The sequence below is a fragment of the Scyliorhinus canicula genome, chromosome 24 (assembly GCF_902713615.1).
Source record: "Scyliorhinus canicula chromosome 24, sScyCan1.1, whole genome shotgun sequence".
Taxonomy (NCBI): Eukaryota; Metazoa; Chordata; class Chondrichthyes; order Carcharhiniformes; family Scyliorhinidae; genus Scyliorhinus; species Scyliorhinus canicula.
In genome coordinates, this window is record NC_052169.1 from 5,862,689 (window position 1) to 5,887,332 (window position 24,644).

Genomic DNA, 24,644 nt, shown 5'->3' on the forward strand with positions numbered 1-24,644 from the left:
CATCAGAGGAACAGTCGAAAACCAGAGGATACTGTTGTAAGATGAGTTGCAAAGAAGGGAATGTGACATAAGAAAAAAGTTTTTAAAAAACGATTGAGTGGTTAGGATCAGGAATGAATTGTCTGAGGGTGGCACAGTGGTTAGCACTGCTGCCTTACCGCACCAGGGACCCGGGTTTGATTCTGGCCGTGGGTGACTGTGTAGAGTTTGCACGTTCTCACCGTGTCTGAGTGGGTTTCCTCCGGGTATTTCGGTTTCCTCCCGCGGTCCAAAGGTGTGCAGGTTAGGTGGATTGGCTATGCTAAATTGCCTTTAGTGTCCAAAAAGGTTAGGTGGGGTTACTGGGTTTTGGGGATACAGTGGGGGCATGGGCCTAGGTAGGTTGCTCTTTCCAATGGTTGGTGCAGTCTTGATGGGCCAAATGGCCTCCTTCCGCACTGTACAGATTCTTTGAGTGTGCTGGAGGCAGATTCATTCAAGGCATTCAACAGGGAATTGCATAATTGTTTAACATTTATGGGATTTGCGCATTGCTGGCAGACCAGCATTGATTGTCCCCTCCCTACCACCCCATTGCTATGTATCTGGAGTCACTGAGTTCCTTCTCTAAAGGGGACATTCATGAACTAAATGGGTTTTTACAACAATGGTCATCATTAAACTTTTAATTACAGATTTTTATGGAACTCAAATTTCACCATCTGCTGTGGCAGGATTCGAACCTGGGTCCCTGGAGCAGAACTCTGGATGTCTAATCCAGTGGCAACTGCACCACGCACGACCTCCCCATCAAAGATTGACCAGAAGAGAAAAAAATTGAGGTGATGCGGGAAATGGCAGAGGAAAGGGGTCAAATTAAATTGTAGAATAGATACACCAACAAGGGTGGCGGACTATGGTGTATCTGGGACTGCCGAGCTTCTGTACAAGCCGGCAGTACTCATAGGAATTGGGAGCAGAAGGCGGCAATTCAGCCCTTTGAGTCTGCTCAGCTATTCAATTAGGATTTGCAGAGCAGCAGGTTATTTGACCAATCGATTCTGCATTGGCTTTTGGAAAGAGCACCCCACTTAAACCCACGTCCCCACCCTCTCTGTACCCCCACATAGCCATGATCACTTCCTCGTCTCAAATCCACCTCGTCACCTGGTCCCCCTTTCCCTTCAACCTTTTTTTAAAATCAGAAATATATCTAGTCCCTTCTTGAAACCATTTGATGATTCAGATTCCACCGCACCATGGGGGCAGATGATTCAGATTCCACCACACCATGGGGGCAGCGACTTCCACAATTTCACCACACTCTACAAGAAGTAGTTCCTCCTCATCTCAGTTACAAATCTACCACCTCTCATCCCCTATCCGTGACCTCTCATTCCGGATTGCCCACGGAGGGGGGGGGCGGACACTGGGTCTGGGATGAGGGGATTGAAAGGAGAAAATTCTGGAGAATCTCATCCTGGAAGGAAAACATTTGGAGGAGCAGCTGGCGCCGGACTTCCGGTCTCGGGGGGGGGGCGGGAACTCGGTGTCATGGTGTCACATCCGGTGTCTGGAGGGGCGTGGCTTCCATCTTTGGCTCAGAGAATTTACAATGCAGAGGTCACTTCCGGTGTTTGGAGGGGCGTGACTTCGGCTCAGTATGTCACTTTCTGTGTTTAGGGGCGGGACGTCAATCTCGAGATGTCACTTCCGGTATGTAGAGGGGCGGGTCTTGGTATCGGTGTGTCACTTCCCGAACTTGGAGGCGCGGAGCTTCGGTCTGGGGTTCAGAGAATTCATAGTGCACTGTCACTTCCGGTGGTTTGAGGGGGCGGGACCTCAGTCTCTGAGGTAACTTCCGCTTGCTGCAGGGCGGGTTTGTGCTGACGCCGCGGTGGTTCCGGTTCCGTCAGGTCAGGGGTCAGCAGTTCTGGTTCCGGCTATGGCCTATCAAGAGGGTGACAGCCGGAGCTGCGCTGTCCGCGGCTGCACCAACACCCAGAGTGTCCTGAGCCAGTGGCGAGAGGCGGCCTGTACCCAGCACTGGCCGCAGCTACACCGCGAGTGCCCGTGCCTGGAGCCTTTCTGCTTCTACAGCTTCCCGAGCGGCTGTGACGAGCGGGGCCGGTGGCTGCAGGCGCTGCGCGGCCGCGGGCTGAAGCTACTGTCCGGCCCTGACCCCGGGCCCGAGGCCGCCGTCTGCTCGGTCCACCTGGAAGAAGGGACGCTGCTGCTGGGCCTGGCCTCCGCAAGAAGCCGCGGGCCGACCAAACACCACCGAGCTGGGAGGGGGGCGAGGCCGAGTGCCGGCACGGCCGGGAGACGCGGGCGTCGCGGGCCCGCAAGAAGCAGCCCGAGACTCCGCGGCCCTGGCGCTCGCCGCCGCCGCCCGCCGTCAGCGGCTCCTGGGAGCAGGCGGCCGTACAGGCCATCATGCGGCTCCGCTGCAGCTCCAGCCAGCGGGTGGCCCGCACCCTCATCGCCTGCCTGAAGGGCGAGAACGACCACCTGCGGCAGCGGAGCCGCCAGCTGGAGGCGGCGCTGGAGGCCACGTCCCGCCAGCTGGAGCGGATGCAGCGGGAGTGCCGCTGCCGGGAGCGGCCGGGGGCTGAGCCGGGGCCGCAGCTGGAGAGCGCCGAGCCGCTGGACACAGTGCCAGGGAACGAGGTAACGGTGGGCTGAAGGCTGGAGGGTGTGAGAGAGAGAGACAGACACCGGGGCCTCTGCCACCCCTCTTCCCCCCCCCCCCCCCCGGGGCCCCGGGGCTGGGCTGCCACCCCCACCCCCTGCCTGCTCTCTGATCCAGTGCATGAACCACCTCCTCCCTCCCTCTCCGGCTCCAGGAAGGGGCAGGAACCCCGCAAAACCCTCCGCATCTGGGCAGAAAGAACCTCGGATTCCCCACCGGCTGAGGGGAGTGAAGCTGCTTTTTTTTTTCTCCTCCTCCCCATCCCAATTCTGGGACAAATCGCCTCCTCCTCTTTGTTGTGGCGAGGTTGACTTTATTCTCTTCCTAATTATTCCAGAGATTATAACACAAACCGGATTGGAACTGTTCACTGTCACAGATCATCAGTTCTTTATATATATATATTTTGCAAAGGCTGGATGAGGGAATCCTCCGCTTGTAATGAGAATTAGACGAGTCTTTGGACTGCAGAGATTAATGGGGCACCCTTGTTGGCATGGTTTTTTTGGCATCGCCTGGACAGCGCAGACTGCATTCATCCTGGTGCCAACCCACGAACGAGGGGATTCCAGATAGTGGCAGGATTGCAGCCATAGAGCTTGTTTGCAAACAGGTGCAGAATGTGAATTGTGTTTTTAAACACTTGAACGGTTCTTGCTGACTAATGGAATAAGCGAAGCCTGGCAGAACAGTTAGACCCGTTGCACCTTCCTTTTGCGGACGATTTCCTCCAGGCGCTACTGGCCTTTTCCTCCCCCTTCCCCCTGCAGCACATGGCTTTAACCAGGACATCTGAATTAAGTTCTTCAGCTGAACACGGCCAGATGATTGTGGTGGAGGACAGCAGAACTATAAGAGATGGAGAAGCTGCCACAACATTTGGCAGCTGTGTGACACTAGTGGACTGGTAATGTACACACGATTTATTGTAGCTCTGTACCTGTTAGCTTTTTTAGGTCATCTTCAAAGCGAGTGTCTACTCATAGTTGGCACTAGGTTAACATGGTTACCAAAGGGGCTTACATTGTGCAATGTTCTTAATTCACCCTCTGTTCCCCAGTCAGTATTTCACATGTTTTACAGCTCAATGTTCCTTCCTGAGTGGATCTGAACCACGCTGCAAGTTGTGAAAATGGATTAGAATAAATCTAGCGACACTAAGTGACAAAACCATAACGTTGCCAGGTCATTCGAAAATCCAACCGAGTTTGCTGAAGGGAGCCTGCTTTTTGCATGGTCTAGCCTGTGTGACTCCTGTCTCGTGTCATTTACAATGGCCTCGCAGACCACTGAGTTAAGGCAGGGCCTGCAGCAGTTCCATCAGGTTTAACTAGGGATAGGCAATACCTATGGCCTCAGAGTCACCCTATTCGGAAAGAATTTGAAAGCGTGAAATCCAATTGCACAGCTATGTTATTCACAGTTCCATTATCAGTGACAGCACAGACATGTTCATGGCATCATGCATTGAAATATTTAATCACTCTATAATAAATGTAATACATGATTTAAGTCATCTTAGACTGGCAGCAGTTCAAGTTAAGGATTTGAGTTGTACTTTTCAGATCTTTTACAAGTTTCAATACTACTAAGTGAGCAGAAGCAGCGTTGTCTTTTTCATGTACTGAGACCTGACTGCAAAGGTGTCCTTGTTTACTGTTGGTTAACAAGCAGAGTGTTAAGAAAATTATATTAGGGTATGCATTCAGATTATTCCAATTTGTGTGTATATATTGAATTGTACTTCAATCTTACGGAATTGTAAAGCAAGCCACAGCAGATTTTTAAATGTTTTGGGAGAAAACCTACCCATTTACAATGTTTGTTCAGTTAACTACTTTGTCTAAAGACTGTACAGTTTAAAATTGGTTTTGGTTTATGTAAAATTCTGTTCAGAGAAATATTTTTTTAAAAGCATTCTGTATTAATGTAACACTTCATTAAAAACCTGTGCTGCAACACTTAAACCTCTGCTGCTGCATGTGTTGTCACTTGCCATCAGTGAATCTTGGGTTCATGGACATTATCGGCCAGCACTGTGACTTCACAGCGCCAGGGTCCCAGGTTTGATTCCCAGCTTGGGTCACTGTTCAGTTTGGGTTTCCTCCCACAGTCCAAAGACGTGTAGGTTAGGTAGATTGGCCATGATACATTGCCCTTGGTGACCAAAAAGGTTAGATGGAGTTACTGGGTTATGGGAATAGGGTGGAAGTGAGGGTTTAAGTGGGTCAGTGCAGACTTGATGTGCCGAATGGCCTCCTGCACTATGTTCTTTGGGGGTTTGACCAGACTTAGTTTTGGTAGCCAGGGATGGACAAAGGTGTGCAGAAAGGGAGGCAACTGTGCCTCTTGCAGTTCAGACAACCGTAATCCCAGATCTACAAAAGTATAGATTGTGATTAAGTCATGCACCCTACCTTTTGGATCAAGTAATGTTTCTGCCTCAACTAGCTCCTGCTCCCCAGAATGTGGATGCCAGCACTGAAGGAGGTGGCTGTAATCTGGGATTACTCGGTTTGCAGGCAATCTCAGAATTGACAGAAATTAGCATCAAAGCAGAGCCCACCTACTTTATTCAAACCCCTCACAGCTGGCTGTCCCTATTACGACTCATGGAAGAGTTGTGGATGCCTTGTTTCTAGAGGGCTGCCAATCCTCCAAACTTGAGTATATGATCCAGGAAGCAAAGATTAATCACAAAACCACTGCTGCAGGCAATCCAGGGGGAAACACTGGATTAAAATTTGCAACATTTTGGGCCAACATTCCTTCCTCAATTGCCAGCACAAAAGCTGATTCAAACAATTGTTTGCAATGTCTTGTACATGTGATGAATGCAATAAATCATTAAATTAAATGTTTGAGCTGTGTTCCTGAGGGATCTGAACTAAGACCTCTGCTGTTGGATGTATAATAATGGGATTCAGAGCAGTTTCAATTTGCAGACACCACAGACTTCAAGACAATGGCATCCAGTGAGATGTTGCAGCAGAAGAAATGGAGGCAAGAGGATACAAAACCAGAGACTGTGTTCAAGTATTTGAAGATCACTAGACTGGTTAATGAAAAATCAGGGATTGATAAGAGGCAAAATTAAAAAGCTGCCCTCCACCAGAATATTGTCTAATTCGGGTATCACGTGGACGGTGCAGAACACATTTACTAGAATAGTGCGAGCGGTGAGGATTAGCAAAATAGACTGGAGAAAGGGGCAGCACAGTGGTTAGCACTGTTGCCTCAATGCCACCCATGGGCCTGGTTTGGATCCTGGCTCTGGATCACTGTCCATGTGGATTTCTCCCCATGTGCTGGGTGGGGGGGGGACACATTGGAAATTCACTGCTGCTGGCTTGGGTGGTTGGTGGGGGTGGGGAGGAGAAACACATTGGAGATGGGGTGTTGACACTTAGTAAATTTCTAAAAGGAACTGGATAATTCATTCTTGGAGGTAAACTGCAGGGATCTGGACAGGTGCCGCTCTGATGGGCTGAATGGCCGTCTTCTGTGCTCCATAATGATTCTAGGGTCACGTAAATGCAAGTCATTCCTTCAGTTTCCATTTAGATACAGCTTTTTCCAATGACCTAGCCACTGAAAACACAAGATTCCATCTAATGTTGAACAGTTGTCACTTTTTTAATGAAACATAACCATTTACATTGTGATACAACTGAATGATTACAGAAATCACACCAGATTAGAATCTCAGCTCCCATTTTGAAGTATTGCAATTCACACCACATACCTCATGTTTTCAGCCAACCACTCACAAGCAGCAGAATATAAGTTCCAGGATGGCAGGGTGCTGCAGATTAGTTACACTGATTATTTAAATGCAGTAGGATCCAAAAAGGTTATACATATCAGATATTGAATACCGATGGCTTGCATTTTCACAAAGAAACACGGTCCTGCCATCAGCAATACAGAAAGCTATGTGCAGTCCTTGGGTCAGTTGCACACAAAATATTTGATTGTTTGTCCAAGGCAGCGACAAAAAGGCACCACTCTCACACCAAATTGCTTCACGGCAAAATTAATGGCAGTACTCGAATGAAAATAAGGCAATCTTCAACCTCTCGGGATTGTGCTATTTATAGAAACAAAGACAGCATGGACCAAAACAGAAAATGCTGCAATATACTCCATTTTAACAAGTACCCACCTGAAATATTAACAGATATTGAAATGTGCAGGGTGCATTTCAGCACCATTCTAATACTCGGTGTGAGATTTTTTTTTTTCTGGGATGGAGTCAGACACTAGGAACTGCTCCCTGAGCCCATTTACATTGGAAACCCTCATATTTAGTACATTACATTGAAATGGTCTCTACTGCTCGAGAAAGATATTCTGGCACTGTATAATTTTAGTACCAGGGAAATACATTCATCTAGGTCATTCAGCTAATGGAGTCTGGTATTTTAAAGTACCCTGTACATAAATGGTAGTAATATCTAACTTTGTAAACATTAGTTTGGCTACTTTTGACAGAAGTACATTTATGCACTCTGCCATTCTGTACACCAAATAAAAATGTATTTTAAGAGTCACATTATGTGCTATTTCTTGTCTAATACTGTTGCCTATAAACTAAAGAGAATCAGGCACTTCACTCATGCGCAACCTGTATTTGGGTTGCTTTCACCCGAAGTCCATAGTTTGGATAAGTGACGGGACCAGCACAGGGAGATTGATCTATTTGCTTTGTAAATTATGAAACTCACTTGACAGGTCCAAGATTACTGAATACTAGCAATCATCAACAGGAATAAATATGGGAGGGGAAAAATGCAACATCTAGTTCAGGAACTTATAGCACAAGAAGCTTTCAAAGTTTGAAATAATCCCATTCCAATTTATTTATTATTTTAAAAAATAATTTTAGAGTACCCAATTCTTTCTTCCCCCCCCCCTAATTAAAGAGCAATTTAGCGTGGCCAATCCAGCTACCCTGCACATCTTTGGGTTGTGGGGGTGAGTCCCACGCAGACACAGGGAGAATGCAAACTCCACACGGACAGTGACCTGAGACCTTGGTGCTAACCACTGCGCCACTCTAATCCCATTCAATTTAGTCAGCAAATGTGCCATTGAATAAATTCCTCAACAGTTCGACAGGCAAGTACGCCCAATTAAACAGCTACTTGTATTTCTTTTGCACCTTTCAAGTCATAAAAATATCCCAAGGCACTTCGTTGGAGTGTAATCAAACAATAGTTTGTGTCGCATAAGGAGACAATAGGGCAGAAGATTAAAAATCCTGGTCAAAGATTTCATAGAGCATCTTGGAGAAGAGAGGGATGAGGCACATAAGTTTGGAAAGGGTTTCTAGAGGTTAGGATCCAGACATCTGAGGCCATGGCCACTAATGTTGGATTAAAATCAGGGATTCTCAAGAGGGCAGGATTGGAGTAGAGGGTATAGAGACTGGGAAGGGCGAGGCCATGAAGAGATTTGAAAACCAGGATGAGAATTTTTTTCAAATGGAGGCATTTTCTAACGGGAGCAAATGTAGATCCGGAAGCATGGGGTGATCAGAGAATGGGAAATGGACACAAGTTTGGGGACACAATCTCGTGTTACAGAAACCGGAATGTGGGAGCCCAGACAGGAGTATGCTGGAATCTAGAGGAAATAGTGGGATGGATGTGGATTTAAGTAGGTGGTGTTGGCATGGATGTGGTTAGAAGGTCATTGGAGGGTCAAATATGACACCAAGGTTGCGGGCAGTCTGGTTCCGCTTCAGAAGGTCGGCATGAAGAGGGATGAAGTCGGTGACTAGGGAATAGAGTTCTTCCAATATGTAAATGATGGCAGTTTCTACTCATCCAATTTTATACCGTTATGTCAACAAGCAATCTGGCAATTTTATAAATTTAGAGTGCTCAATTCATTTTTTTTTCCAATTTAAGGGCCAATTTAGTGTGGCCAATCCATCTACTCTGCACATCTTTGGGTTGTGGGGGTGAGACCCACACAAACACGGGGAGAATGTGCAAACTCCACATGGACAGTGACTCAGAGCCGGGATCGAACCTGGAACCTCGGCACCATTAGGCAGCTGTGCAAACTACTGCACCACCGTGCAGTCTAACAATTTAGAGATGGTGGAGGGAACGAGAGAGATGGATGTGAAGAAGAGCCGGGAAAACCACGTGGCCATAGCATAAGAAATGAGAGCCAAGAATTGATCCTTGGGGGACACTGGGGTAAAGGTGTAGGTGCAGGGAAAGTCGTTGATGTAGGTGATTCTCCTGGATAGATATGAATAAAACCAGGTGAGTGCAGCGGTATGGTGGAGAGGCATTGGAGGAGGATGGCATGGGCAACCACATCAAAGGCTGCAGACAGGTCGAGCAGGATTAGGGCGGCACAGTGATTAGCACTCTTGCTTCACAGCTCCAGGGTCCCAGGTTCGATTCCCGGCTCGGGTCACTGTCTGTGCGGAGTCTGCACGTTCTCCCCGTGTCTGCGTGGGTTTCCTCCGTCTGATCCGGTTTCCCCCCACAAGTCCCAAAAGACATGCTTGTTAGGTAATTTGGACATTTTGAATTCTCCCTCTGTGTACCCGAACATGCGCCGGAATGTGGCCACTAGAGGATTTTCACAGGAACTTCATTGCAGTGTTAATGTAAGCCTACATGTGACACTAATAAAGATTATTATAGTTTACCTTTGTTACAGTCACAGAATGTCATTTCAGACTTCGATAAAAGACTTGGCACAAACCTGATCGGAGAGATGTAGTTCTGGGAAAGATGGGCATAGATTTGGGAGGCGACAGTTCGTTCAAAGACTTTGGAGAGAGGAAAGGGAGGTTTGAAGTGGGGCAATAGTTTGCAAAGATGGAGGGATCAAAGGTTGCTTTTATTTTGAAGACAAAGAAAGGTGATAATATCAGATTTGGAGACTGCCAGTGGAGAGAGAGCGGCTATCAGCTAGAATGGGAGTCAGGAAGGGAAGTTAGGCGATCAGTTTCATGGGAATACGGTTGAGGAAGCAGAAGGTGGGTTTCAAGGACAAGGTGAACGGAAGAGGGCATGAGGAGAGATGAGAGAGAAAGATGGGTCCCATGGGTTAGTAGGAGAAAGGGATGACATAGAGACAGTTTATTGGATTATCTGAATCTTAGTGACAAAGTCATGCATGAGCTCTTCACACTTGTTGGAGATTAGGGTAGAGGGATTAAAGGTAAATGTATGAAATGGGGGGGGGGGGGGGGAAAGCCAGGATTATCTTTCCATTCCAAGATGATCTTTATTCAGCGGATCTGGTGATGAATGGCTAAAATCAACTGTCCGCCATATCCATTCAAGGCCGTGTCCCTTGGACATATGGGAATGGAAATGAGGGCTGTATCTGGTCAGAGGGGTCTACTAAAGCGAGAGTAATGGACAAGCACAACTAAAGGATGAGCAGATTGGTAGCAGCATACACGTTATGGGGAATAGAAAACCAGAGGCTGAGATTTTGAAAGTGCAGTTTGTGTAAAGCGAGAAATGGTTTATTCCCCTGGTTTGGGGTGGGGGAGGGAGCTTTGGGTGGAGAACGATGGAAGGAAGCTATCAGTGCTTGACAAGATAGGAGTAGCAAGGCCACGTGAGATGGTTAAGTTTGGGGGTGCTGGAATTATAATTTTAGGATATTTAGGTGGAGAAAAAGGATGGGAGGGCACCAAACCTGGAGAGAGAACACGGTGAATTGAGATAGAAGTTGACAACAAAAATTAGGTTTTATATATTCAGACCATTTATAAAATAGCGATAATCCTCATAGCATCTCCATTGATGAAAAATGAAATGAAAATGAAAATCGCTTATTGTCACAAGTAGGCTTCAAATTAAGTTACTGTGACAAGCCCCTAGTCGCCACATTCCGGCGCCTGTTCGGGGAGGCTGGTACGGGAATTGAACCGTGCTGCTGGCCTGCCTTAGTCTGCTTTCAAAGCTAGCGATTTAGCCCAGTGTGCTAAACTATCTGACTAGCCAAAGGGAAAGGTTGGAATTCAATATGAATTAAATATTCCCATTCTCTTATTGTCAATGTGCAACTGCTCCAATGGGGAGAAAGCACAATCACAATTTAGAATTTGTTATAACTTAGGGAAGGTCTGATGAAGACGGGTGGTCTTAGCAGATTTCAGAAATAGACAGTGATTGGAAAAGACATGACCTACATCTGGAAGACTACAAAATGCAATTTGGCATCTGGCATGTGCAATTTTATTTAAGTTAATTAATGAAGGTCAGCTGTAAAAGCCTAAATTTCATTCTGTAAAAGGGACTCGGGAGCAACAGACAGTCACTCCTGCTTCATCAATCTTTTTCGTCCACAGCTTAAATGTGATCGTTGGAGAGTTAGAAATTAATACCTTCAATCTCAGTATCAGCATTCAAAGATTTGTAAGAAATTCTTTTGTTTGCCATGAACCTGTTTATTTTTGTGATTACTTTCTTATAAAGTAGGAACCAAAAGAATTTCATGTCACACCAGTTAAGTATTCCTACTAAAAGAGCTTGTTTTGAAGCACAAGATGAAGACAGGGTATGACAGCTTCCGGGGTCTGTGGCAGTCGGTTTCAGCTGATCTTTTATTGATTTTCTTTAAACCGGGGAGAATTGACACCATATCTATTCAGGACCGGTTGGAATTATGATACTGAAGCATGATATCACATAGAGCCACTGACAACTATACCTCAGCATACAATAACATGGCAGAAAATGTAATACATCTCTTTTGCCTTTGTGTTCATAAATATTTTGATCAGTTAGCTGTGCTAAAGTAATACTCTAATATTAACATAATTGTTCCTTTTAATAATCTTGTGTAATGAAAAATATACGTGATAAGGAAAATCTACCCACACATATACAATCGCCACAATCACTTCAAAATACAGGATCGGAAGTGCAGACAAGTGTTGCCAGGCTGTTGCTAGGGAGAAAACACAGTTGAAGATAGCGTGCCTCTTGAACTGAAGGTCGAGACAGTTTGCTGTACTGTACCCTGAACAGAGCACTTGCAACACTGCCAACAGGCACCAAGTTCACCCCTTTTTCCATTTCGCCCTTTATAGGAAATACAGGGGCTGGTTTAGCTCACTGGGCTAAATCGCTGGCTTTTAAAAGCAGACCAGCTGCACGGTTCGGTTCCTGTACCAGCCTCCCCGGACAGGCGCCGGAATGTGGCGACTAGGGGCTTTTCACAGTAACTTCATTGAAGCCTACTCGTGACACTAAGCGATTTTCATTTCATTTAAATTCCTCCGGGGTCACTCATACCCTCCCAGCACGCTATTGGCACCGTTTGTACGGTATTGCTCTAAACCTCCAAATGGTACATTGAGGCGTTCATGGGAGGGAACGCGAGCTGAAAAATTCCCAGAGAGATGCCAGTGATACCAGTGCCTCCAATTAGTGCTCTCTTTCATTTAAATGATGCCACACTCACCAAACTGTCTCGAAATCCAAACAATCCCAAGTAATAAGTAAGCAAAGCAAGGAACTCTATACATTGCCACTGTGTTTAATATATGGTTTTCCATTATCAGTAAAGATGAACTAAAATATTTTTTGCTGCAAAGTAAAACTAGCAGGGACAGGAACTATATAGATTCATGGTCGTATAAAGTTCATCCTGGAGTTCCATTACACGTCTGACTAAAGTTCAATGAAATGGCATTGAGTAGCTTACAGAAAAGCTTTCAAAGATATGACCGCCATGATATTAAAGATTTCTAACGCTGCATCCTTAATCACCGACAGACTCAGTACTACCAGATTCCAACTCTTCTTCATCTCCTGGCTTTCACCCTGGTTTGTCTATGCCTTTAAACTCCTTGCTTCAGCCATATGGGGGGGGGCTCCAAGTTCTCCATGATTGCCATGAGCCCCACGATGTAACGGGCCAGCGACTGACTCAAGCAAAACAAGTTGGCTGACTGCAGATGTGTTTCCCCCGCCCTGCAAAAATCTGATAAACTAAAATATTTCGCAGGTTTCTCAATCTACTTTTGTGCAACTGACCCATTAATGCAATTTTAGCAAAGTGGCTGTAGTTTTTTTTTCTCCACGGTATGATAGAAGTAAACATACAAATTGTCATAGCTTCAACAACAAACATCCAAGCATCCATTTTAAGAGCAAGTTACAGCTTGCATATGTGCCTAGGAAAGAAAAAAAAAATATCTGTTGCTTAATGTAGGCATCACATTCCAAAATGTAGAAATCTATTACATACACTTTAAATACTGCCATTTACAAAGTTGGAACATTTACAAAAAATTGCACATTAATCCAAATTTGGTGAGAGAGAGAAGTGGCGAGGAAGGAAAGCAAGCAGTAGTCACACAGGTTACTGGAGCTGGAGGAGCTTCACAATATGACTGAGGGATTCTACCGAGGCAAAGGCCAAGTACTGGCAACAGAGCCAGACCTCCAGGCTAACACTGCATTCGGTGTCTATGGCCTTCTCTGCAAATTTGATCATAAGTAGCGTCCGCTTTAGGTCCAGCCAGTTCTGCAGCACGTTATTCCTCTCTGCAGTGCTGTTGAGGGAGTTGAGTGTCTGGAGCAAGTCATCACGTGGTCCCCACAGGAGGCACTGTAAGTAGACTTTGGCATCTGAAATGAGGATGCGCTCCGAGGGATTGGGGTGCAGGAGCAGACCCGCCAGCTGCTGCAGCCCCTGCGAGTAGACAGAGCGTTTAGGGATGGCAGGTAGGTCTGTTCGAGTGTATTCCTTTTCTTTCAGTTCTGGGTTTTCTTCAAAAGGATTGGGTAGGTGCAACATCTCATAAATGAGTATTCCTGTTTGAAACTCGTCACACTTTTTGTACTGGGTGATGGTGATGATCTCGGGAGCGAGCCTCGACTGATCCCTTAAGACCTCGAGATCTACCACCTGACTCTTCTGCTTGGCCTGGGAGAAGTTGCTGACAATAAGTCGTGCCAATTGCGTGTTTAGGTTGGTGTTTTCTGATTCACAGTTTACGGAGGTTCCTTGTCGACATCGCACCAAAAGCAAATTCTCCAAACCTTAAGTCACAGTGGGTAACATGGTGCGGTTTTAAGTGATTGAGCCCGGCACACAGTTGCAGCAGTAGTAAGCACACTTGTCGCTCATAGATGTCGGGGCTCTTTGTATGCCGAGGGGCCGATTCATGCACAAAGTCAGCAACAGTTTGGTACGGAACCTCTCGCGTGATCACCACCACACGGCTCCTGTGTTTGCTGGAGGTTCCCTTGGAGGTGGAATTGTTCCTTTTTGTGGCATTTTGAATATCGGAGCTGTCTTCATCTTCCTCCTCTTCTAATACTGGGGCGTTGGGATCCTCCCAGGGAAGCATGCGGACTGGCACCTCGGCTAGGAAGTGCCCACAGTCCTGTTGGATGTTGAAGTGCACGGCAAGGCTCTGTCTTACAGCCAGACTGTGATAGTACAGCTGCTGGGACGCTTTTGCTTGACTTTTACAAATCTGGGAAAAAAGATAGAAGGTAAAAGTTTAAAGGTGGGGAAGAGTGGAAGACATCTTTCTTTGAAAGCACAAAAAAAATCTCAGCATTCTGTCACACAGTGTCTCCTCGAACTTCACAATGTTACCACCAGATGGAGCTTCATAATCTGCAGCTTCTCGGGCTCCACAAGAAAAAGCTTCCATTTACACTAGTCACTCTGAATTTATAGCTCAGAAACAGGCCATTCGACCTAATGCCAGGATTTATGATCTATGGAAGACTCCTCCCAACCATATGAATCGAACCCCATCAAAGCAATTATTATTATTATTCTAACCCTTTCTGTCCCATGAGTTCATCTAAATTCTGCTCAAGTGCCCCACTATTTTTTGCCAGCAGGTTCCACATTCTCACCATTCTCCGAGTGAAGACATTACCCCAGAGTTCCTTCTTGGATTTATGAGGACGGATGTATATTCAAGACCCCTAGTTTTGGACTCCCAGAATATTTTCACTGAAATTATAGAGGGGTATGACGAGGTAAAGTTAAAGACTTATATTAGGCGTACAACTGTGAGAAACATCACTTTCTGTGCTTAACTGACAGACAAGTGTGCATGGACACACACACACACACTCGCAGACACACACACACTTGCAGACACACACACACACACCCTCGCAGACAGACACACACACACACTCGCAGACAGACACACACTTGCAGACACACACACACACACCCTCGCAGACAGACACACACACACACTCGCAGACAGACACACACACACACTCGCAGACAGACACACACACACACTCGCAGACACACACACACTTGCAGACACACACACACACACCCTCGCAGACAGACACACACACACACTCGCAGACAGACACACACACACCCTCGCAGACACACACTCACCTTCGCAGACAGACACACACTCTCACTCGCAGACACACACACACACACCCTCGCAGACACACACACACACACCCTCGCAGACACACACACACTCTCGCATACAGACAAACACACACACTCGCAGACACACACACACACACCCTCGCAGACACACACTCACCTTCGCAGACAGACACACACTCTCACTCGCAGACACACACACACACACCCTCGCAGACACACACACACACACACCCTCGCAGACACACACACACACACACCCTCGCAGACACACACACACACTCGCAGACACACACACACACACCCTCGCAGACACACACTCACCTTCGCAGACAGACACACACTCTCACTCGCAGACACACACACACTCTCGCAGACAGACACACACTCTCACTCGCAGACACACTCACAGACACACGCAGACACACACACGCAGACACACACTCTCGCAGACAGACACACACACACACTCGCAGACACACACACACACACCCTCGCAGACACACACTCACCTTCGCAGACAGACACACACTCTCACTCGCAGACACACACACACACACCCTCGCAGACACACACACACACACACCCTCGCAGACACACACACACACTCGCAGACACACACACACACACCCTCGCAGACACACACTCACCTTCGCAGACAGACACACACTCTCACTCGCAGACACACACACACTCTCGCAGACAGACACACACTCTCACTCGCAGACACACTCACAGACACACGCAGACACACACACGCAGACACACACACTCGCAGACACACACACATACACACTCTCGCAGACACTCACAGACACACACACTCACTCGCAGACACACACACACTCGCAGACACACACACACTCGCAGACACACACACACTCGCAGACACACACACACTCGCAGACACACACACACTCGCAGACACACACACACTCGCAGACACACACACACTCGCAGACACACACACTCGCAGACACACACACACTCGCAGACACACACACACTCGCAGACACACACACACTCGCAGACACACACACACTCGCAGACACACACACTCGCAGACACACACACTCGCAGACACACACACTCGCAGACACACACACTCGCAGACACACACACTCGCAGACACACACACTCGCAGACACACACACTCGCAGACACACACTCGCAGACACACACACTCGCAGACACACACACTCGCAGACACACACACTCGCAGACACACACACTCGCAGACACACACACACACTCTCGCAGAAACACACACGCAGACGCACACACTCTCGCAGACACACACACACTCAGACACACACACCCTCGCAGACACTCACCCTCGCAGACACACTCACCCTCGCAGACACACTCACCCTCGCAGACACATACATACACACTCACCCTCGCAGACACATACATACACACTCACCCTCGCAGACACATACATACACACTCACCCTCGCAGACACATACATACACACTCACCCTCGCAGACACACACACACTCACCCTCGCAGACACACACACTCACCCTCGCAGACACACACACACTCACCCTCGCAGACACACACACACTCACCCTCGCAGACACACACACACACTCACCCTCGCAGACACACACACACTCACCCTCGCAGACACACACACACTCACCCTCGCAGACACACACACACTCACTCGCAGACACACACACACACCCTCGCAGACACACTCACTCTCGCAGACACACTCACCCTCGCAGACACACACACACTCACCCTCGCAGACACACACACACTCACCCTCGCAGACACACACACACACTCACCCTCGCAGACACACACACACTCACCCTCGCAGACACACACACACTCACCCTCGCAGACACACACACACTCACCCTCGCAGACACACACACACTCACCCTCGCAGACACACACACACTCACCCTCGCAGACACACACACACTCACCCTCGCAGACACACACACTCACCCTCGCAGACACACACACACTCACCCTCGCAGACACACACACACTCACCCTCGCAGACACACTCACCCTCGCAGACACATACACACTCACCCTCGCAGACACATATACACACACCCTCGCAGACACATACACACACACCCTCGCAGACACACACACACCCTCGCAGACACACACACACTCGCAGACACACACACACTCGCAGACACACACACACTCGCAGACACACATACACTCGCAGATACACACACACACAGACACACACACACTCTCGCAGACAAACTCACAGACACACACACACACTTGCAGACACACACACACACCCTCGCAGACACACACACACACCCTCGCAGACACACACTCACCTTCGCAGACAGACACACACTCTCACTCGCAGACACACACACACTCGCAGACACACTCACAGACACACGCAGACACACACACTCGCAGACACATACACATACTCACTCAGACACACACACACACTCGCAGACAGACACACACACACACTCGCAGACACACACACACTTGCAGACACACACACACACACCCTCGCAGACAGACACACACACACACTCGCAGACAGACACACACACACCCTCGCAGACACACACTCACCTTCGCAGACAGACACACACTCTCACTCGCAGACACACACACACACACCCTCGCAGACACACACACACACACCCTCGCAGACACACACACACTCTCGCATACAGACAAACACACACACTCGCAGACACACACACACACACCCTCGCAGACACACACTCACCTTCGCAGACAGACACACACTCTCACTCGCAGACACACACACACACACCCTCGCAGACACACACACACACACACCCTCGCAGACACACACACACACTCGCAGACACACACACACACACCCTCGCAGACACACACTCACCTTCGCAGACAGACACACACTCTCACTCGCAGACACACACACACTCTCGCAGACAGACACACACTCTCACTCGCAGACACACTCACAGACACACGCAGACACACACACGCAGACACACACACTCGCAGACACACACACATACACACTCTCGCAGACACTCACAGACACACACACTCACTCGCAGACACACACACACTCGCAGACACACACACACTCGCAGACACACACACACTCGCAGACACACACACACTCGCAGACACACACACACTCGCAGACACACACACACTCGCAGACACACACACACTCGCAGACACACACACTCGCAGACACACACACACACGCAGACACACACACACTCGCAGACACACACACACTCGCAGACACACACACTCGCAGACACACACACTCGCAGACACACACACTCGCAGACACACACACTCGCAGACACACACACTCGCAGACACACACACTCGCAGACACACACACTCGCAGACACACACTCGCAGACACACACACTCGCAGACACACACACTCGCAGACACACACACTCGCAGACACACACACTCGCAGACACACACACACACTCTCGCAGAAACACACACACTCGCAGACACACACACACTCTCGCAGAAACACACTCGCAGACGCACACACTCTCGCAGACACACACACACTCAGACACACACACCCTCGCAGACACTCACCCTCGCAGACACACTCACCCTCGCAGACACACTCACCCTCGCAGACACATACATACACACTCACCCTCGCAGACACATACATACACACTCACCCTCGCAGACACATACATACACACTCACCCTCGCAGACACATACATACACACTCACCCTCGCAGACACACACACACTCACCCTCGCAGACACACACACTCACCCTCGCAGACACACACACACTCACCCTCGCAGACACACACACACTCACCCTCGCAGACACACACACACTCACCCTCGCAGACACACACACACACTCACCCTCGCAGACACACACACACTCACCCTCGCAGACACACACACACTCACCCTCGCAGACACACACACACTCACCCTCGCAGACACACACACACACCCTCGCAGACACACTCACTCTCGCAGACACACTCACCCTCGCAGACACACACACACTCACCCTCGCAGACACACACACACTCACCCTCGCAGACACACACACACACTCACCCTCGCAGACACACACACACTCACCCTCGCAGACACACACACACTCACCCTCGCAGACACACACACACTCACCCTCGCAGACACACACACACTCACCCTCGCAGACACACACACACTCACCCTCGCAGACACACACACACTCACCCTCGCAGACACACACACTCACCCTCGCAGACACACACACACTCACCCTCGCAGACACACACACACTCACCCTCGCAGACACACTCACCCTCGCAGACACATACACACTCACCCTCGCAGACACATATACACACACCCTCGCAGACACATACACACACACCCTCGCAGACACACACACACCCTCGCAGACACACACACACTCGCAGACACACACACACTCGCAGACACACACACACTCGCAGACACACATACACTCGCAGATACACACACACACAGACACACACACACTCTCGCAGACAAACTCACAGACACACACACACACTTGCAGACACACACACACACACCCTCGCAGACACACACACACACCCTCGCAGACACACACTCACCTTCGCAGACAGACACACACTCTCACTCGCAGACACACACACACTCGCAGACACACTCACAGACACACGCAGACACACACACTCGCAGACACATACACATACTCACTCAGACACACACACACACTCACAGACACACACACACTGACAGACACATACACACTCACAGACACACACACACTCACAGACACACACACACTCGCAGACACACACACACACTCGCAGACACACACACTCGCAGACACACACACTCGCAGACACACACACTCGCAGACACACACACTCGCAGACACACACACTCGCAGACACACACACTCGCAGACACACACACTCGCAGACACACACACTCGCAGACACACACTCTCGCAGAAACACACACTCTCGCAGACGCACACACTCTCGCAGACATGCACACACTCAGACACACACACCCTCGCAGACATTCACCCTCGCAGACACACTCACCCTCGCAGACACACTCACCCTCGCAGACACACTCACCCTCGCAGACACATACATACACACTCACCCTCGCAGACACATACATACACACTCACCCTCGCAGACACATACATACACACTCACCCTCGCAGACACACACACACTCACCCTCGCAGACACACACACACTCACCCTCGCAGACACACACACACACTCACCCTCGCAGACACACACACACACTCACCCTCGCAGACACACACACACACTCACCCTCGCAGACACACACACACACTCACCCTCGCAGACACACACACACTCACCCTCGCAGACACACACACACTCACCCTCGCAGACACACACACACTCACCCTCGCAGACACACACACACTCACCCTCGCAGACACACACACACTCACCCTCGCAGACACACACACACTCACCCTCGCAGACACACACACACTCACCCTCGCAGACACACTCACCCTCGCAGACACATACACACACCCTCGCAGACACATATACACACACCCTCGCAGACACATACACACACACCCTCGCAGACACATACACACACACCCTCGCAGACACACACACACCCTCGCAGACACACACACACACACCCTCGCAGACACACACACTCACCCTCGCAGACACACACACACTCGCAGACACACACACACTCGCAGACACACACACACTCGCAGACACACACACACTCGCAGACACACATACACTCGCAGACACACACAGACACACACACACTCTCGCAGACAAACTCACAGACACACACACACACTCTCGCAGACAAACTCACAGACACACACACACACACTCACAGACACATGCACACACTCACAGGCACACACTCTCACACTCACCCTCGCAGACACACACACTCACCCTCGCAGACACACACACTCACCCTCGCAGACACACACACTCACCCTCGCAGACACACACACACTCACCCTCGCAGACACACACACACTCACCCTCGCAGACACACACACACTCACCCTCGCAGACACACACACACTCACCCTCGCAGACACACACACTCACCCTCGCAGACACACACACTCTCGCAGACTTGCTGCAAGGAACAATTCATACCATTCAGAAGCAGGATCCCTGGGTGATTTATCTCTCCTAACATATTTAGTGGTATTGTCGTCGAAAAAGCCCCAAGTTTGTCAGTGGCACATCTTTTTGGATTGCTGCCCATTAAAAAACAAGTTTGAGAAGCTGAAACCAAATGAGCCAGATTGTGAGTCATGAAGACGGGGGGGGGGGGGGGGGGGGGCACAAATGGCTTAAGGCACAGCTGTCAATGTTGAGGCAAAGGTAAGGGAGGTGGTCGGGCAGGAGAGGGAGAGCAAAATGCAGAATAGCAGTCAAAGCAGACGTGAAACAACAGATGACCAAGGATTGGAGAAACATTCAGACATCGTCAGTGGCTCAGTTACAAAATGATACATCTCGTGTTTGAGTCACAGTCTGTAATGTGTAGGTTGGCCTCAGTTGTGATGACAGTCAGAACATTGGTTACATTTGATTATTGCCAGGGCCGGCGCAGTGGTTAGCACTGCTGCCTCACAGCACCAAGGACTCGGGTTCGATCCCGGCCCCGGGTCACTGTCCATGTGGAGTTTGCACATTTTCCCCGTGTCTGTGTGGGTCTCCCCCCCCCATAACCCAAAGATGTGCAGGTTTAAAAAAAAGATATGCCGGTCAGGCGGATTGTCCACGCTAAATTGCCCCTTAATTGGAAAAATTAAAAAAACCTTGATTTTAAAAAATGACAATAAAAAAACAATTGAATGATGCCTGATTGTACCATAAACATGTGGGTGTGGGAACAATCTGGCTGAATTGAGATGCCTCCAGGACCGAATAGCTCACCGGTAGTCACGGTCCGGGCTAAAACATGGAGTCGGGTTACTTTGCACAAAATTCGGGGTGATGGCCACGGAGCAATGATCTGCTCTCAGTACTGGGGTGAGTCTGACTGAAAGACTTTGATCGTGCATCTCTTTGCTCAGTACTTCCCTTGCAAGGATGCATCATTTACAGCGATAAAGATCACTCCTGATAATTCAACATTGTTCACAGCACCAAGACATGTACATTTATCAAATCATGTGAACTTAGTAAATAACATAGCATAGTGGGAATTTAGTCTTAAATTCTGAATTATCAAATACTTTCAATTAAACATCTTTGCATTAAGATGATCTTAAGTGCACCGAAGCAATGTTCACCCTTGGTCACAAAAAGCTGTAATAAGGCAACAAATCGGTATTACAACTGACTGTAGTGAGGAAAGGTTTGAACTGGTCTCTGATGGATAAAGTGCCTTATAATTTACTTTAAGCAGGACAGCACGGTGGCGCTGTGGGTTAGCACTGCTGCCTCACGGCGCCGAGGTGCCAGGTTCGATCCCGACTCTGGGTGACTGTCCGTGTGGAGTTTGCACATTCTCCCCGTGTCTGCGTGGGTTTCGCCCCCACAACCCAAAGATGGGCAGGGTAGGTGGATTGGCCGCGCTAAATTGGCCCTTAATTGGGGAAAAAAATTAATTGGGTACTCTAAATTTATTTTTAAAATAATTTGCTTTAAACAATCTCAGGTGTCTCAAAGTTCAGACAGTCCAGCTGAAATCCTAATAGAAACCCGATATGATGGCGCTTGTTATCCATCAGGTCCCACAGGGAAAACATCACAAAAGGAAATGACAAATGAAAGGTTGACCTCCGAGCTGGCAGTAAAGTTCCTTTCGTTCAACTGCTTTAAAAGACAGTAGAGTAAATGACCAGGTAACTTAACTAGAGCATTAAAGTTACCCATGATCGCAGTAATAACACGCAAAGACCTGGAATTTCTGAAAGTGGAACTTTTGGTTACCTTTGAATGCGGAATATCCATTATTTTGGGATTTCCCATTCCCAATAAAGATTTTTCTCAGTTATGAGCTATGCAAATTCTCTCAGTAAAACGACAAAGAATTAACAGGAAATTAAAACATAAATTTTAGCAGAGCCGCCAATTGGAGATGGTACAGTACACACCACCAAGACCCGAGGACATACCTTCTTCTGATCAGAGCTTGACCACAGGAGCACAGGGTGGCAAAAGTCATAAATGACCCCCTGTTAACTCATCCACTTGCCTACTGAATCAGGAATGTCCACGGCTATTCGTCAGGGTGACCAGGTGGTGCTGGCAGGGGCACTGCCAGGGTGCCAGGTTGCCCGTACCAGGGATCAGGCGCAGGGGTGTCCTGGCCTTACGGACCCCCTAATCGGTAAGTTGGGGCATGGGGAAGGATCCAGAGGCAGCGGTGGAGGGGGTCAAGAGATCGGGGCGGCATTTTAAAATGGCAGCCCGATCGCTACCTGCACTGAATGCAAGTGTGGCCTCAGCGAGGTGTTTCCTGCAGAGGGCCCCCCAAAAAGAAACAAAGTCCGGTTTGATAGCAGGGTCGTTCTTGGCACTCCAGGCTCCGTAAACACCCTGTTAATTGCACCCAATGATTAGTCATTTGGATGAGGTACAAAATGGTGACTGGTTGAAAGCCACCCCAGGCCAGCGTAAGTCAGCACATCTGGGTGGCCTGGTGGGGGCGGAAATAAAATGATGAAATATTTGGAGTAACCACAGGTACATTCAGACTATTTCTGTATTGTCACTGTTGTGACTATGTAACATTTAAACTTGAGGAGAAATCTATTAGAACAATCATCCAATTAATATCTGTAACTTCAGCTGAAACAACAGCACCAAGAAACTAATCAAGGCACAAACTGGTTAAGAACAGAATATATAAAATTATAGATTTGCTAAAATAAACTATTTATGGGGGTTGCTAACCTTTAGATACACACTTCCAAAGAAGCATTTTCTGTTAAAATAAAAATTATCGACGCTACAGGCGGCACGGTAACACAGTGGTTAGCACAGTCGCTTCACAGCGCAAGGGTCCCAGTTTCCATTCCCGGCTTGGGTCACTGTCTGTGCGAAGTCTGCACGTTCTCCCCGTGTCTGCGTGGGTTCCCTCCGGGTGCTCCGGTTTCCTCCCACAAGTCTCGTAAGACGTGCAGTTAGATAATATGGACATTCTGAATTCTCCCTCCGTGTACCCGAACAGGTGCCGGAATGTTACAACTAGGGACCTTTCACACTAACTTCATTGCAGTGTTAATGTAAGCCTACTTGTGACAATAATCAAGATTATTATTATTCTCCATAGTTTGCTGGCATCAGACGTCATTCAAAATATGATAAACGTGGTCGAGTGAGACAAGGAAACGGGATCTGCCAAGCACTGACTTTAACTCAAATTGAAATTTCATTTCCCCACCAACAAAGCAAAGGCAAAATGCAGAGGCTGCCCGTAATCTGAAATAAAGATATAAATAAAAATAAAAATGAAATAAAAAATAAAGTTACATCACTGGAAATGTTCAGCTGGTGAAGCGAGAAACAGTGAAGATTTCTGATTGATTACTTTCCATCAGAACTGGGAAGGGTAG

At 48.4% G+C, this 24,644-nt stretch overlaps 1 protein-coding gene across 1 annotated transcript in view; it reads right to left on the reverse strand.

The window, feature by feature from the left end:
* Nucleotides 1–11,245: 11,245 nt before the first annotated feature.
* The window catches only part of LOC119956926 (inactive tyrosine-protein kinase PEAK1-like), a 225,376-nt gene continuing 211,977 nt past the window's right edge, over nt 11,246–24,644 (reverse strand). Inside the window, 2 exon segments of the mRNA XM_038784504.1 lie at nt 11,246–13,714; nt 13,716–14,153. Of these exon segments, the coding sequence (XP_038640432.1) occupies nt 13,031–13,714; nt 13,716–14,153 (1,122 nt within the window). The 3' untranslated portion in view covers nt 11,246–13,030.